A 15,246-nucleotide genomic window follows, 5' to 3' on the forward strand; every position below is an offset into this window, starting at 1 on the left:
AGGGAAATTCTTCAGGTGAAGGATAGGGCAGGGAAGTTGGTGGTGGCCCAGTGCTGATTAACAAGGTTTTTGAGGAGTTTTATGAGAGGTTGTACAAGTCCGAGCCACTCGGGGGAGACCGTGAGATGCAGGAATTTCTCGATGGGTTGGAGTACCCAAGGCTAGGGGAGGGGGATAGGGCTACATTAGAAGGCGCAATAGTGGAGCAGGAGATAAAAGATGCGATTGGGAGGATGCAGTCGGGGAAGGTGGCAGGGCCGGATGGGTTTCCGGTGGAATATTATAAAAAATTTAAGGATAGGTTGGCATCCCTGATGGTGGGGATGTTTGAGGAGGCGATAGGGAAGGGGGTGTTGCCGCAAACCTTGGGGCAGGCATTGATTTCCCTGTTACTAAAAAAAGATAAGGATCCGACGGAGTGTGGGTCGTATCGACCCATATCACTTCTGAATGTGGACGTAAAAGTGTTGGCGAAGGTACTGGCGGGTAGGCTGGAGGAGTGCCTTCCGAAGGTGATAGGGGAGGATCAGACTGGGTTCGTGAAAGGGAGGCAGCTGTTTTCGAACATTAGGAGGGTTTTGAACGTTGTTATGGCACCGGCGGAAAGAAAGGAAGCCGAGGTAGTTGTGGCATTGGACGCCGAGAAAGCGTTTGATCGGGTAGAATGGGGGTACCTGATGGCAGTGCTGGAGCGGTTTGGGATTGGACCAAGGTTTGTGAACTGGGTAAAGCTATTATATGAGGAACCGAAGGCGAGTGTCCGCACAAATAATATTAGTTTGAGATACTTTTCTCTCCACCGTGGGACGAGACAGGGATGTCCTATGTCCCCCCTGCTGTTTGCACTTGCGATTGAGCCGTTGGCCATCGCATTGAGAAGTTCGGGAGCATGGAAAGGAATAGTGCGGGGTGGGGATAGAGCATAGGGTGTCCTTATATGTCAACGACTTGCTTCTGTATGTGTCGGAGACGAGTGCGTCGATAGGAAGAATATTGGAGCTACTGCGGGTATTTGGGTCTTTCTCTGGGTACAAGTTGAACCTGGACAAGAGTGAGTACTTTGTGGTGTCTCGGCCGGGGGTGGGGGCAGGTGTGGAGGGGCTGCCATTCCGTAGAGCAGGGACTCATTTTAGGTATCTGGGGGTGCAGTTTGCCCGGAAGTGGGGGAGGCTTCGCAGGTACAACATCACTAGTTTGGTGGGGAGAGTGAAAGCCAATCTGGCAAGGTGGGATGGCCTTCCTCTGTCACTGGCGGGTCGGGTACAGGCGGTTAAAATGAATGTGTTGCCGCGATTCCTGTTTATTTTTCAATGCCTACTGATTTTCCTGCCAAAGTCTTTTTTCAGGGAGATTGAGGGAAGGATTACCTCATTTATATGGGGAGGGAAGGTGGCCAGAGTGAGAAAGGTGCTGCTACAGAGGGGAAGGCAGGCAGGGGGTTTGGGTCTCCCGAACCTGTTGTACTACTACTGGGCGGCGAATGTGGAAAAAGTGCAGAGCTGGGTCAGAGGGGTTGATTCTCAGTGGGTCAGAATGGAGGAGAGTTTGTGCAGGGTGTCGGGGCTGAAGGCACTTGCAATAGCGCCGCTCCCGATAGCTCTGGGGAAATACTCAGGGAGTCCGGTAATAATAGCTTCATTGAAAATCTGGAGGCAGTTTCGCCAACACTTCGGGTTGGGTTTAGGGTCAAGGGAAATGCCGATTCGGGGGAACCACAGATTTGAGCCAGGGAGGTGGGATGGAAGTTTTTGAAAATGGGAAGAGAAGGGGATTAATACGCTAAAAGATTTGTTTCTTTGGGGTCGGTTTGCAGGATTGAGGGAGCTGGAAACGAAGTATGGGCTAGAGCAGGGAGAAGTGTTTAGGTACATGCAGGTTCGGGGTTTTGCCAGGAAGGAGAAACAGCTTCCCAGAGGAACCGGCCTCCACATTGCTGGAGGAGGTGTTGACGAGAAGGGGGCAGTATCAGCGGTGTATGGAGCTATTCTGGAAGAGGATAAGGCACCACTGAAAGGGATCAAAGCAAAGTGGGAGGAAGAGCTGGGAGAGGTTATAGAGGAGGGGGTCTAGTGTGAGGTGCTCCGGAGAGTGAATGCCTCCACCTCATGTGCGAGGTTGGGGCTGATACAGCTGAAGGTGGTATATAGAAGTCGAGGATGAGCCGATTTTTTTGAAGGAATAGAGGATGTGTGCGAGCTTTGCGGGGGGGGGCCCGCGAATCACGTTCATATGTTTTGGTCCTGTCCAAAGCTAGGGGAGTACTGGAAGGAGGTGTTTAGGGTAATTTCCAATGTGGTGCGTGTGAAACTGGACCCGGGTCCCCAGGAGGCCATATTCGGGGTGTCGGACCAGCCGGGGTTGGAGACTGGCGCGGAGGCAGATATCATAGCCTTCGCCTCGTTGATCGCCCGAAGGCAGATCCTGCTGGGATGGAGAGCAGCCTCTCCACCCAGTGCCCTGGCGTGGCGGGGGGACCTGTTGGAATACTTGACCCTTGAGAAGGTTAAGTTCGAACTGAGGGGATACTCGGAGGGGCTCTACAAGTCATGGGCACTATTTATTATGCACTTTCAAGAACTGGATAACATCGAACATTAGTCGGGGGGGGGGGAGGGGGGGCTGTGTAGATTAAGGGTGACTACGGGTAATCTCTGATTCCTTTTTGTCATTTGTTTATGTAAACATGCGGGCTGATGTTTGGGGGTTGGTGGGCGGATGGGATCGTTGTTATTATGGGGACTGACATATCTTGCTGATTATTGTTTATTGTTGATGGGTGTAAATGTGGGAGAAAACGTGAAAAAGGAGAATAAAATTTTTTTTTTTTTTAATTAAATGTAAAGCAGTGGACAGATGACATTCAGGGGACTGTGTTTAGTCATTGTAAACTAATGTCCCATGGTTGCTGGGTTTGCATTTGTATGATTGGTGTTCACGTTATAATTAACCCATCGCAGGACTCACAGACAGCTTGGCATTTACCCTGTCCGAGGCAATGACAAATGTCGCCCATTGATCTCTCTCACATTTCATATCTGCGTTCATGTTTTTGGCCTCACCTTTTTATGACCCTGAACTTCCCGACCAAATGTTTCGGTATTTTTCAAAGGTAAAATTGCTAATACTGGAAATTTGAAATGTAAGCAGAAAATGCTGGAAATACTCCGCAGGTCAGGTAGGTAGAGAAACAGAGTTGATGCTTCAGCTTGGTGACACTTTGTCGGAACAGAGCAGAGGGGCGGCACAGTAGCACAGTGGCTAGCACTGTGGCTTCACAGTGCCAGGGTCCCAGGTTCGATTCCCGGCTTGGGTCACTGTCTGTGCGGAGTCTGCACGTTCTCCCCGTGTCTGCGTGGGTTTCCTCCGGGTGCTCCGGTTTCCTCCCACAAGTCCCGAAAGATGTGCTGTTAGATGAATTGGACATTCTGAATTCTCCCTCTGTGCACCCGAACAGGTGGCGGAATGTGGCGACTAGGGGCTTTTCACAGTAACTTCATTGCAGTGTCAATGTAAGCCTACTTGTGACAATAAAGATTATTATGTGACAGATTTTAATCAAGTTGGGGAGACGAGGATGAACTAAGGGGGAAAGCCTGATAGGATTGAGGGCAGAAGGTACCAAATGAAGAGCAGAATCACTACCAGCACCTGCTGTTTGAGAAGAAATAAGAGCAGAGTTTATGATATGAAATTGTTGAAAATGTTGAATCCAGAAGGATGTAAAGATCTTAATCGAATGATGAGATGCTGTTCCCCCAGCTTCTATTTTGCTTCATAGGAACAGTGCGAGGCTGAGGACAGTGGGAATGGGATGGCGAATTAAAATTGCCAACAAGGGTCATGCCCAGCAACTGAATGGAGGTGACCAGCTAAACAGTTATCCAATCTATTTTTGGTCTTCTCGGTGTAGAATTCACCACACCCTGCATAGTGATTACAGTATACAAAGAAAGACAAGGGCTGGATTCTCCAAAAATGGGTCTATGTCCCCGCACCGGTGTAAAATCCCGTGTTTCCTGAAAAAAATGCAACCTGATTCACTTATCTTCAGGGGGGGCTAGCAGGGACCCGGAGTGCTTCACGCAGCTTTGGCTGCGGATGTGGGCCCCCGCACTTCCGTTTCTGAGTCTGCGCATGCACATGGCGGCGGCCTCCAGCAGCCACGGCGGTCTCGGACCGCGGAGGCATCTGGAAGATGTAGGCCCCCACCCCCACCCCGGATCGGCCGAGCGCCCTGGGATCCGTTCGGCCCGATCTCTGTCCCTGCCACCCATAACGCCAGGATCCCAGGTTCGATTTCCCCCCCCCCCCCCCCCCAAACCAGGGCAGCCGTGGACTGAGTCCGCAGCCGCCACGTGAGCATCCCGACTGGCCATACCATGTTAGTTCCACGCAAGGACAGTGCAGTGGTTAGCACTGGGACTGCGGCCTGAGGACCCAGGTTCGAATCTCGGCCCTGGATCACTGTCCATGTGGAGTTTGCACATTCTCCCCGTGTCTGCGTAGGTTTCACCCCATAATCCAAAGATGTGCAGGGTAGGTGGATTGGCCACGCTAAATTGCCCCTTAATTGGGGAAAAAATAATAATTGGGTACTCTAAATTTTTTTTATTTTTTTTAAAATGTTAGTTGCACGCCGTGGGGAACTCGGCTGGTCAGGAGCGGAGTATCGCTGGCTGGGCCTCTGGAAATGCCCCCCAGCCGCGCAGTGTGATTCGCGGATATTCGGGGCCCGGAGAATCGCCGGACCCGATTTCCTCTGGAAATCATGCGCCAAACGCGATTTTGGTGTGGGGCTGCAGAGAATCCAGTCCCAGGACTTTGCTGTTTCACCCCAATGCATTTTCACTCAGCTGTTCTGCATCCTCCCTAAGCTACTGAACTGGGGGATGAACACCAGCCAACATGCATGACTTGAAATGAAATGAAAATTGCTTATTGTCACAAGTAGGCTTCAAATGAAGTTACTGTGAAAAGCCCCTAGTCGTCACATTCCGGCGCCTATTCGGGGAGGCTGGTACGGGAATTGAACCGTGCTGCTGGCCTGCCTTGGTCTGCTTTAAAAGCCAGCGATTTAGCCCAGTGTGTTAAACCAGCCCTTGTACTTGGAGCTGCTCTGGGCACCAAGTCACAGAGTGATCGACAATGGAACTAGTTTCTGGATAATGTAACTGGAAACCCAGGGCTGTTTAGCACAGGGCTAAATCGCTGGCTTTGAAAGCAGACCAAGGCAGGCCAGCAGCACGGTTCAATTCCCGTACTAGCCTCCCCGAACAGCTGCCGGATTGTGGCAACTAGGGGCTTTTCCCAGTAACTTCATTTGAAGCCGACTTGTGACAATAAGCGATTTTCATTTTCATTTCATTTAAGAAGCAGTTAAATGTTGGATAGAGATGGCTTGAAATTTATTTCTAAATGAAAAAAGCTGAAATGTTCTGAATGGCCGTTCTGATTTCCACCTTGATTGGACTATGCGGGAGTGGTGATTTCCAATCTGTTAATATCTAAATAAATATATTGGCAGAATCAGGGAGCATAAAAGTGTTTTTTCTTTAAATTTGTATTTAAAATATATTATGCTGTGCTTAAGATAAATGCTGCAGTTCTTTCCCTGCAGAATTGCACAGTTCAGTTTCCAGTCTCCTTAGGGATGCATTCAGGCCAAGTGGCAGCATCAGTGTTTCCTTAACAGAGTATCAAGACAAAGAAACCAGAAGAGAAGAAATGCCTTGGAGATTTCTTTGGAACATCCGACAGCTATGCAGAGTGTTATCCGGCCACGTAAGTGTTGGAAATGTTGAAAAAGTATAGACCAATGATGCTCCAAATTCTGGGGGAAACTTCAGCGTGTGCAACACCTAATAACAATACATCGGTAGTTTTGATAGAAGGGTCAAGAGACTGTTTCTGCTGGCGGGTGGGTTGGTAACCAAATATCCCAAAGTTTGTTGTTTTTTTTATTTTTATAAATTTAGAGTACCCAATTCATTTTTTTCCAATTAAGGGGCAATTTAGCGTGGCCAATCCACCTACCCTGCACATCTTTGGGTTGTGGGGGCGAAACCCACGCAGACACGAGAATGTGCAAACTCCACACGGGCAGTGACCCAGAGCCGGGATCGAACCTGGGACCTTGGCACCGAACCTGGGACCTCGGCACCGTGAGACTGCAGTGCTAACCACTGCGCCACCGTGTTGCCCAAATGTCTCAAAGTTAAGATTGTTGACAAAAGAACCAGAGGGGAGATGAGGAATTTTTTTTTATCAACGTGACTTGTCACCTGGAATGTGTTGCCTTAAAGACGGTCAAAGGAGATTCAGTAATAAGTTTCAGAAGGAAATTGGTCGAATACCAATGGGCGGGAAATTTTGCCAGGCTATGGGCCAAGAGCAGGAGGTAGTGGGAGAAACTGGACATGAAGGCCTGACCAGCCCCTTCCTGAATTGTGAAATTTGATTAGTGCAGGCCAGCCTTGTAAATCCAGAATAGGAAAACATTTAACAAATGATAATGCAGTGCAGCCAGTGTCACCTGTAGAGTGTTGGACACTCCCTCACTTGAGCCATAAAATTGACGCAGTTGAACCACTTGTATTAGTGACTTTGGTATCTTGTCTCCTGTTACAGGCTGGATGATATGGCTGTTGACAGTGATGAAGAGGTGGATTACAGTAAAATGGATCAGGTAAGAAATTGGCGACTGTCATGTAAGAGTACCTTTAAGAAATGGGTGTTTAAGAAATGTACCTTTTAAAAAATGGGTGTTTGTTAGTGATGTCAGAGTGTGGGTGGAGCTGGGCTGTCTGTCAGCTTTTTACTTTTGTTTTAGGCTGTTTGCTGCAGGGTGTGTTTTAGTTCGTTTTCAGTGTTGGAGCTGAAGCCAGACAGAGCAGGCGTACTGTTGATCTCTCTGTCATCAAAAGACTATCTCTTGATCATTTGGTGAATTCAGAATTATAAATGTTTTCAGTAGTGAATGTAAACCTGATGTGCTTCTGTTAAAAGGTGTTTCTTCTGTCTTCTGGATGTTGTTTGGGAAGTTATTAAGGATTACTTAGTGTTGTTTTTTTGGAGGTCGTATTTGAATTGATGGTTGCTAAGATGTTCACTATGTTTCAAAAAGGTTAACTTGAGTTCATAGAATAAACATTGTTTTGTTTTTAAAAATACTTTTCCATTTCTGCTGTACCACACCTGTAGAGTGGGCCGTGTGCTCCCCATACCACAATCTATTAAACGTTGTGGGTCAGGTGAACTCCATGATACACTTTGGGGTTCTGTAAACCCTGGCCCATAACACGACCAATGCCGTGCTCTAAAGCAGCCAAATGGTACTGTATCCAGGGATTAACAGGATGCCACAGTAATGTTGCACAGTAGGATTTCCAGGCAAATTAGTTTCCATTGTGAGAACTTGTAACCAATCATTACAGCGATAACTAATTTCATTTATATAGTGTTTTTAAGGTAGTAAATGCCTCCAAATGCTTCACAGAAGCAAATATCAAGACATCAATAACTACACAATCACAGAGCACTAGCTAAGTAGGTCTTTAAAATCTTCCTATTTTAACCAATCTTCTGTTCACTTATCCAAATATCTCCATCTGTGGCTCAATATCTGATTACACTCCTGTAAAGCATTTTGGGATATTTTACTGCATTAAAGATGCTATTTAAATGTCATTTCTTGTTTGCTTAAAATTCCTTTGCTGTTTTATTGGAGGCATTAACCTGTTTAATGCTCAGTAATATGTATATATCCAGCAGGGCTGAAGAATGAAACTAGGTTCCAATCCTTTTCTTGATAATAGGTTTTATTTGGAGAATGCAGCATTGCATATTCTACCTACAACCCCCAGTATTCCAGCAGTCCCTCTATGTAAATGTGCCCTTGGTGCTTAATTAAACAATGCTCCTTACTTGTTATCTGAACAATATAACTAACATGCCTTTAGCACCTACTATTAACTCACGTTGACTCATTCAGTGCAGAATCAATCCATGATCCCCGCGTCCCCCCCCCACTCTGCGTACCTTCTGCACCGGCTAGTGTGCTTGTGGAACAAGCTCTTTGGAAATGTTTGAGGCAACTGGGCAAACTCCTAATTTCTAATCTTTTTTTCTGTAGGGTAACAAGAAAGGGCCCCTTGGGCGCTGGGATTTTGACACACAGGAGGAATACAGTGAATACATGAATAACAAAGAGGCATTGCCCAAGTAAGTACACCGTGCTTTCAGACGATTCATCATCTTACTAATTACTAAAGGCAGGTTTGAAACAGCTATGGAGCATCCCTGAACATTATTAAGTTGTGATGTGGCGATGCTGGCGTTGGACTGGGGTCAGCACAGTAAGAAGTCTTACAACACCAGGTTAAAGTCCAACATGTTTGTTTCAAACACCAGGTTTCGGAGCGCTGCTCCTTCCTCAGGTGAAGGAGCAGTGCTCCGAAAGCTAGTGTTTGAAACAAACATGTTGGACTTTAACCTGGTGTTGTAAGACTTCTTACTATTATTAAGTTGAACACTGTAGTTTTAGGGTATCCAAACTTCAGGTCATGGGTCACAGACAGCCCTGAAGTTCATTCTGTTTGAGATTACATCTCTTATTCCTCGTCACAAAGCTTTACAAAGATGGCGCCGGAGCGAGGCGACTTCTTGCAAGCTGTGCCCAGCATGCCCTCTTCTATCTTTTACTCTCGTTCTATGCTACTAAAACTTCATTCTAACTCTTAAACTCTCTAACAGTGTTACACCTTGCTATAACTGTAACATTATATTCTGCAGTTTCTCCTTCCTTCCCTATGTACGGTATGCATTGTTTGTACAGCATGCAAGAAACAATATACTAATACAATATACTAATATATACACTGTATACTAATACATGTGACAAATCAAAATCAGTCAGGTCCTGCTCAAACCTGGACAACATTATGCTGTTAAGTGACGAGTAACATTGAACATAGAACATACAGTGCAGAAAGAGGCCATTCGGCCCATCGAGTCTGCACCAACCCACTTAAGCCCTCACTTCCACCCTATCCCCATAACCCAATAACCCCTCCTAACCTTTTTGGTCATTAAGGGCAATTTATCATGGCCAATCCATCAAACCTGCCCGTCTTTGGACTGTGGGAGGAAACCGGAGCACCCGGAGGAAACCCACGTAGACACTGGGAGAACGTGCAGACAATGACCCTACGGGGAATCGAACCTGGGACCCTGGCGCTGTGAAGCCACAGTGCTATCCACTTGTGCTACCGTGCTGCCCCTCCATGTGCCAGGCATTGGCCATCTTCAACAAGAGCGAATCTAATGACTTCTTCCAGGTATTAAGTGACCATCATTGAATCCTGCACCATCAACATCCTGGTGAAACTGAACTGGACCAGACACACACATGCCGTGGCTACAACAGGTAGCTGGATATCCTGTGCTGGGTGGCTCACCTCACTCCCCAAAGCCTCTGCACAACATTCAAGGCTGAAGTCAGGAGTGTGATACAATACTGTCCAAATGCCTGGATGAGTGCAGCTGCAACAGCTGTGGGCAGCACGGTAGCATAATGGTTAACACTATGGCTTCACAGCGCCAGGGTCCCAGGTTCAATTCCCGGCTTGGGTCACTGTGCGGAGCCTGCACGTTAGAACATAGAACATACAGTGCAGAAGGAGGCCATTCGGCCCATCGAGTCTGCACCAATCCACTTATCCCCGTAACCCAATAACCCCTCCTAACATTTTTGGTCACTAAGGGTAATTTAGCATGGCCTAACCTGCACGTCTTTGGACTGTGGGAGGTAACCGGAGCACCCGGAGGAAACCCATGCAGATGCTGGGAGAACGTGCAGACTCCGCACAGACAGTGACCCAGCGGGGAATCGACCCTGGCACTCTGAAGCCACAGTGCTATCCACTTGTGCTACGGTGCTGCCCTAAATGGTTATTCGCTGCGAGCAGGGTTCAAACCTGCGCGGGGAGACCCCATTGGATTTCAAGTCCAACGCCTTACCCACTCGGCCATCACAGCACAAGTTCTCCCAGTGTGTGCGTGGGTTTCCTCCGGGTGCTCCGGTTTCCTCCCACAGTCCAAAGATGTGCAGGTTAGGTGGATTGGCCATGTTAAATTCCCTTAGTGTCCTAAAAAGGTTAGGTGGGGTTATGGGGATAGGATGGAGGTCTGGTCTTAGGTAGGGTGCTCTTTCCAAGTGCCGGTGAAGACTCGATGGGCCGAATGGCTTCCTTCTGCACTATACATTCTATGAATCTATGAAACAGTTGAGCAGCTCAACGCCATCCAAGACCGTGCAGTCCATTCAACACCTTAAAAATTCACTCTCCACCTTGGCTGGAGTTAGGAATACAATTAACTTCAAGTAACACAGCATCCTAACTTGGATGGAAATCATTTACTCGGTGATGATAAAGGAATAAGACCGACCTTACAGCAGTGCGGGATCAATTTCAAAATTTGCAGTTGATACAAAACTTGGAAGCATTGTGAACTGTGATAGTTACTCAAGAACGTGGACAGGCTGGTAGAATGGATGGATGTGTGGCAAATGCAATTTAATGCAAAAAAATGTGACGTGATACATTTTGGTCAGAGAGCGAGGGTAGGGAATAGGAAATACAGAGTACAATTCCGAAGAGGGTGCAGGAATAGAAAGACCAGGGGTATATAGGTGGCACAGCAGTTAGCACTGCTGCGCCTCACAGCCAGGGACCCGGGTTCGATTCTGACCTTGCGTGACTGTCTGTGTTGAGTTTGTATGTTCTCATTGTGTCTGTGTGGGTTTCCTCCGGGTGCTCCGGTTTCCTCCTACAGTCCAAAGATATGCAGGTTAGGTGGATTGGTTATGCGAAATTGCCCCGAGGTGGGGTTATGGGGGTGAAGGATTGGGCCGAGGTAGGATGCTCTTTCAGAGGGTCGGTACAGACTTGATGGGTCGAATGACCTCCTTTTGCACTGCAGGGAATCTGTGATATGTGCACAAATCATTGACGGTGGCGGGTCAAGCTGAGAAAATGATTAAAAAGGCAGATGAAAATTGGGTGTATAAGAGAGGCATTGAATACAAAAGCAAGGAAATCATTGTGAACTTTTATAAAATACTGGTTCAGTCTCAACTGAAGTATTGTGCCCAATTCTGGGCAGCGCACTTTAGGAAGGATGGCTTTAGAGAGGGTGCAGGAAAGATTTACAAGAACAATTCCACGGATGGGGAACTTCACTTACAATGTTTATTTGGAGAGAAGCTGAGGTTGTTCTCCTTGGAGTTGAGCAGGTTGATGGGAAATTTGATAAAGGTTTTCAAAGTCATGAGAGGTCGAGACAAGAGTAGATTAAGAGCAATTGTTTCCATTGTTGGAAGGGGCAAGAACCACTCGGGTGAACCAAAACAAGGACATGAGGAAAAACCTTTCCATACAGCGAGTGGTTAGGATCTGGAATGATCTGAGAGTGTGGTGTGGTGGATGCAGGTTCAATTAGCCTTTCAAACAAGAATTGGGTAAGCACGTGAAGAGAGAGAATTTTCATGGTAATATGGAAAGGGTGGGGGGGTGGGACCAGTCTCCCATGTTACAGAGTGCTGGCATGGCCATGATGTAACCTTGCAGCCAAGGAAGCATCCTTGAAACGTGGCCCCTGATGTAAGAAACATGGCTGCCAATCTTTGGCTGAGCAAACTCCCACAGACAGCAGTGAGGGAGGCAATGGAGTTGTAACTGAACTAGTGATGCGGAGACCCAGGGTAATGCTCTCACCATGGCAGATGGTGAAATTTGAATTCAATAACAATTCTGAATTAAAAGTTTAATGGTGACCATGAAGCCATTGCTGATTGTCGTAAAAACCCACCTGCTTCGCTAATGTCCTTTAGAGAAGGAAATCTGCCATCCTTACCTGGTCTGTGACCAAATGTGACTTCACATTAAACGCCCTCTGAAATGGTCCAGCAAGCCACTCCGTTCAAGGGCAATTAGGGATGAGTAACAAATTCTGGCCCTCCCAGCGACAGCCACATCCCATCCCTAATTAAATGTGTTCCTTGTATTCAGTTAGTCGAACTTAACCCCTGCGTTTATAGATAGAAGCAAAATGAAACTATGTTTTTCTCATTTGGAAACACGTTGTGTATCGTTGTAATCTGTGTGTGGGTTTTAGTTCTAGCACATAGGACAGTCTGGGCCCTTCAGCCCACGATGTTGTGCCGACCATTTATCCTAATCTAAGATCAACCTAACCTACACCCCTTCAATTTACTGCTGTCCATGTGCCTGTCCAAGAGTCGCTTAAATGTCCCTAATGACTCTGACTCCACCACCTCTGCTGGCAGTGCATTCCACACACCCACCACTATCTGTGTAAAGAACCTACCTCTGACGTCTTCCCTACACCTTCCTCCAATCACCTTAAAATATGACCCCCTCGTGACATCCGTTTCTTCCCTGGGGAAATGTCTCTGGCTATCCATGCCTCTCATCACCTTGTACACCTCTGTCAAATCGCCTCTCTTCCTTCTTCGCTCATGCTCTCCAGTCCAGGCAGCATCCTGGTAAATCTCCCCTGTACCCTCTCCAAAGCATCCACATCCTTCCTATAAAGAGGCAACCAGAACTGGACACAATATTCCAGGTTGGAATCAGGGTTTTAGAAAGCTATAGCAAAACATCGAGGCTCTTAAACTCAATCCCCCTGTTAACAAAAGCCAACACACATACTCCTCCTTAACAACCCTATCAACTGGGGTGGCAACTTTGAGGGATCTATGTACGTGGAACCCAAGATCCCTCTGTTCCTCCACACTTCCAAGAATCCTGCCTTTAACCCAGTATTCAGCATTCAAATTCCACCTTCCAAAATGAATCCCTTCACATTTATCTAGGTTGAACTCCATCAATGTCCTGTTGTAACCTGCAACAGTTGAGAGTTTAAAAATTGGCCTGAACACTGGGTGGAATTCTGCTAGTCTTGCAGGAGTGCCTGGGAAATTCTTTTTGCCCACGTTTTGGTTAATGACTCATCCAAAAGGTGTCGCCTCTGACAGCGCAGCAATCTGTGAGTAGTGCACTGGAGTGTCAGCCTGGGTTTTGTGCTCCAGTATCTTGAATGAGAATTAAATTCTAGCTGAGCTGAGAATGTTACCAACTGAACCACAGCTGACACCTCCGGTGTCAAGTCAGTCTTCCATGTTGGCACTCTTTTTTTAATGTACTCATTCTTGGGATGTGGACGTTATTGGCTAGACCAGCATTTATTGACCATCTCTAATGCCCTTGAGAAGGTGGTTGTGAGTTGCCTTCTTGAACCGCTGCAGTCACTGAGGTGTAGGAACACCCACAGTGCTGTTAGGGAGTTCCAGCATTTCGACCCAGCAACAGTGAAGCAACAGCGATATATTTCCAAGTCAGGGTGGTGAGTGGCTCAGAGGGGAACTTGCAGGTAGTGACGTCCCCTTGCATCTGCTGCCATTGTCCTTCTAGGTGGAAAGGGTCACAGGTTTGGAAGGTGCTGTCGAAGGACCCTCGGTGTTAGTAGGAGGCATGCAGCTCACATGCTATATTTCATTGGACGTCCTTAATGAAAATAAATTTCTCTCTTTCACTCTCCCCAGAGCTGCTTTCCAGTACGGTATCAAGATGTCTGAGGGACGCAAAACTCGCCGTTTCAAAGAAACAAATGAAAAAGCAGAACTGGACCGTCAGTGGAAGAAGATCAGTGCGGTATGTACTGTGGTCAGACTCTCCTGTGGTACAAACCCTGACTCTGGGGTCAGCTAAACACTGGATGAAATCATCTACTCTGATTTTCTGTTCAGAATTGTTTCACTGCTGGCTTGGAAGATGTTACTAGTGTGAACACGATAAAATATTTTACTAAAAATGCAACGGCCAGTAATTTAATACACTGGGAAGACTAGAAAGTGCAATGTGTTAATGAACTGTCTTTCATTGCTGTGCCGATATGAATCTGGTTTCTGGGGTGGCCAGTTTGTTTTATTCATTCAAGGGCATCGCTGATTAGGCCAGCATTTATTGCCCATTCCTAGTTGCCCTTGGTGGTGGTAGGTTGCCTTCTTGAACCCGCTGCAAACCATGAGGTGTAGGTACACCCACTGTGCTGTTCGGGAGGGAGCTCCAGGATTTTGACCCGCTGACAGTGAAGGAACGGCGATATATTTCCAAGTCAGGATGGTGGGGTTCCCAGGTATCTGCTGCCCTTGTCCTTCGAGATGGTAGTGGTCTTGTGTTTGGAAGGAGTTGTCTAAGGAGGCTAGGGGAGTCCCTGTGGTGCATCTTGTAGATGGTACGCACGGCTGCTACTGTGCGTTAATGGTGAAGAAAGTGAATGGGGTGCCAAATCAAGCGGGCTGCTTTGTCCTGGATGGTGTTGAGCTTCTTGAATGTTATTGGAGCTGCACTCATCCAGGCAAGTGGAGAGTATTCCATCACACTCCTTGTGCCTTGTAGATGGTGAACAGGCTTCCGGGAGTCAGTTATTGGGTTGTCATGTGTCACCCAGGTCTTTCAACAGTGTACAGGTGGGGTATTACAAAGTTGATCGTGTCTGAAGATGCAATTGTGGGTTATAAAATTAGTGCGTATTTGCTAAATTTTATCAGTCCATATTTGGTTAAATGGAATTGATGAAAGAATATTCTTTCTTTCCTGGCAGAACTTGCCATTTGGTGCAGACATTATCATTTGTCTACAATTCTGGGTGAACCTTGAATAGCCTTCAGGGTTAACTCTTTATATTTCAAGAGTATACCAAACATTCTCTGCCTTTGGGGCTCTGTGTAGCTTTTTGTATAACTTCAGCCCTGGTACATTGTGCTACATTAAGGTACATTTACCTTATTTTCCAGGCTTCCCTGCTCCCCATTGTGCTTTGACTCAGAACTGAACAGAGTGTTCCAAGTGTAGCCTGACCAGTGTGCAGTACAATACCAGCCTGATGGCATGAGCTTTGCACTCCGCTTTTTCAGCTCACTCACTCAGCTTTCTAAAACAAGAACTCACTGACTGGAATCCTGAAATAAACTAATCGCTTGGTCGTACAGGACTTTGAGTATTGCTGAAAAAAGAGACATGATATCAAAGCTTTTTGTCTTGCACTCATCAGCACAGATTCACAAGCACACCAATTGCAAAGGGAAGAGCCATTTATACTGCATGAGAGGAGAGTGCGGATTTTTTGGCAAGTGGACACTTGTCATGGAGAATGCACCTGGGA

General features: G+C 46.9%; 1 protein-coding gene and 1 non-coding gene across 3 annotated transcripts in view; one reads left to right on the top strand and one right to left on the bottom strand.

The window, feature by feature from the left end:
- ik (IK cytokine) overlaps nt 1–15,246 on the top strand; it is a 70,957-nt gene that overhangs the window by 45,155 nt on the left and 10,556 nt on the right. For both annotated transcript variants that reach the window (XM_072512751.1, XM_072512752.1), the window contains exons 15-18: nt 5,701–5,781; nt 6,628–6,685; nt 8,132–8,220; nt 13,625–13,733. In XM_072512751.1, coding sequence (XP_072368852.1) covers nt 5,701–5,781; nt 6,628–6,685; nt 8,132–8,220; nt 13,625–13,733 — 337 coding nt within the window. The remainder of the gene's footprint in view (nt 1–5,700; nt 5,782–6,627; nt 6,686–8,131; nt 8,221–13,624; nt 13,734–15,246) is intronic.
- On the bottom strand, nt 9,954–10,035 carry trnas-uga (transfer RNA serine (anticodon UGA)). Its single transcript has one exon. It is a non-coding gene; the product is annotated as a tRNA-Ser (tRNA).

Source organism: Scyliorhinus torazame, chromosome 7, assembly GCF_047496885.1.
Source record: "Scyliorhinus torazame isolate Kashiwa2021f chromosome 7, sScyTor2.1, whole genome shotgun sequence".
NCBI lineage: Eukaryota > Metazoa > Chordata > Chondrichthyes > Carcharhiniformes > Scyliorhinidae > Scyliorhinus > Scyliorhinus torazame.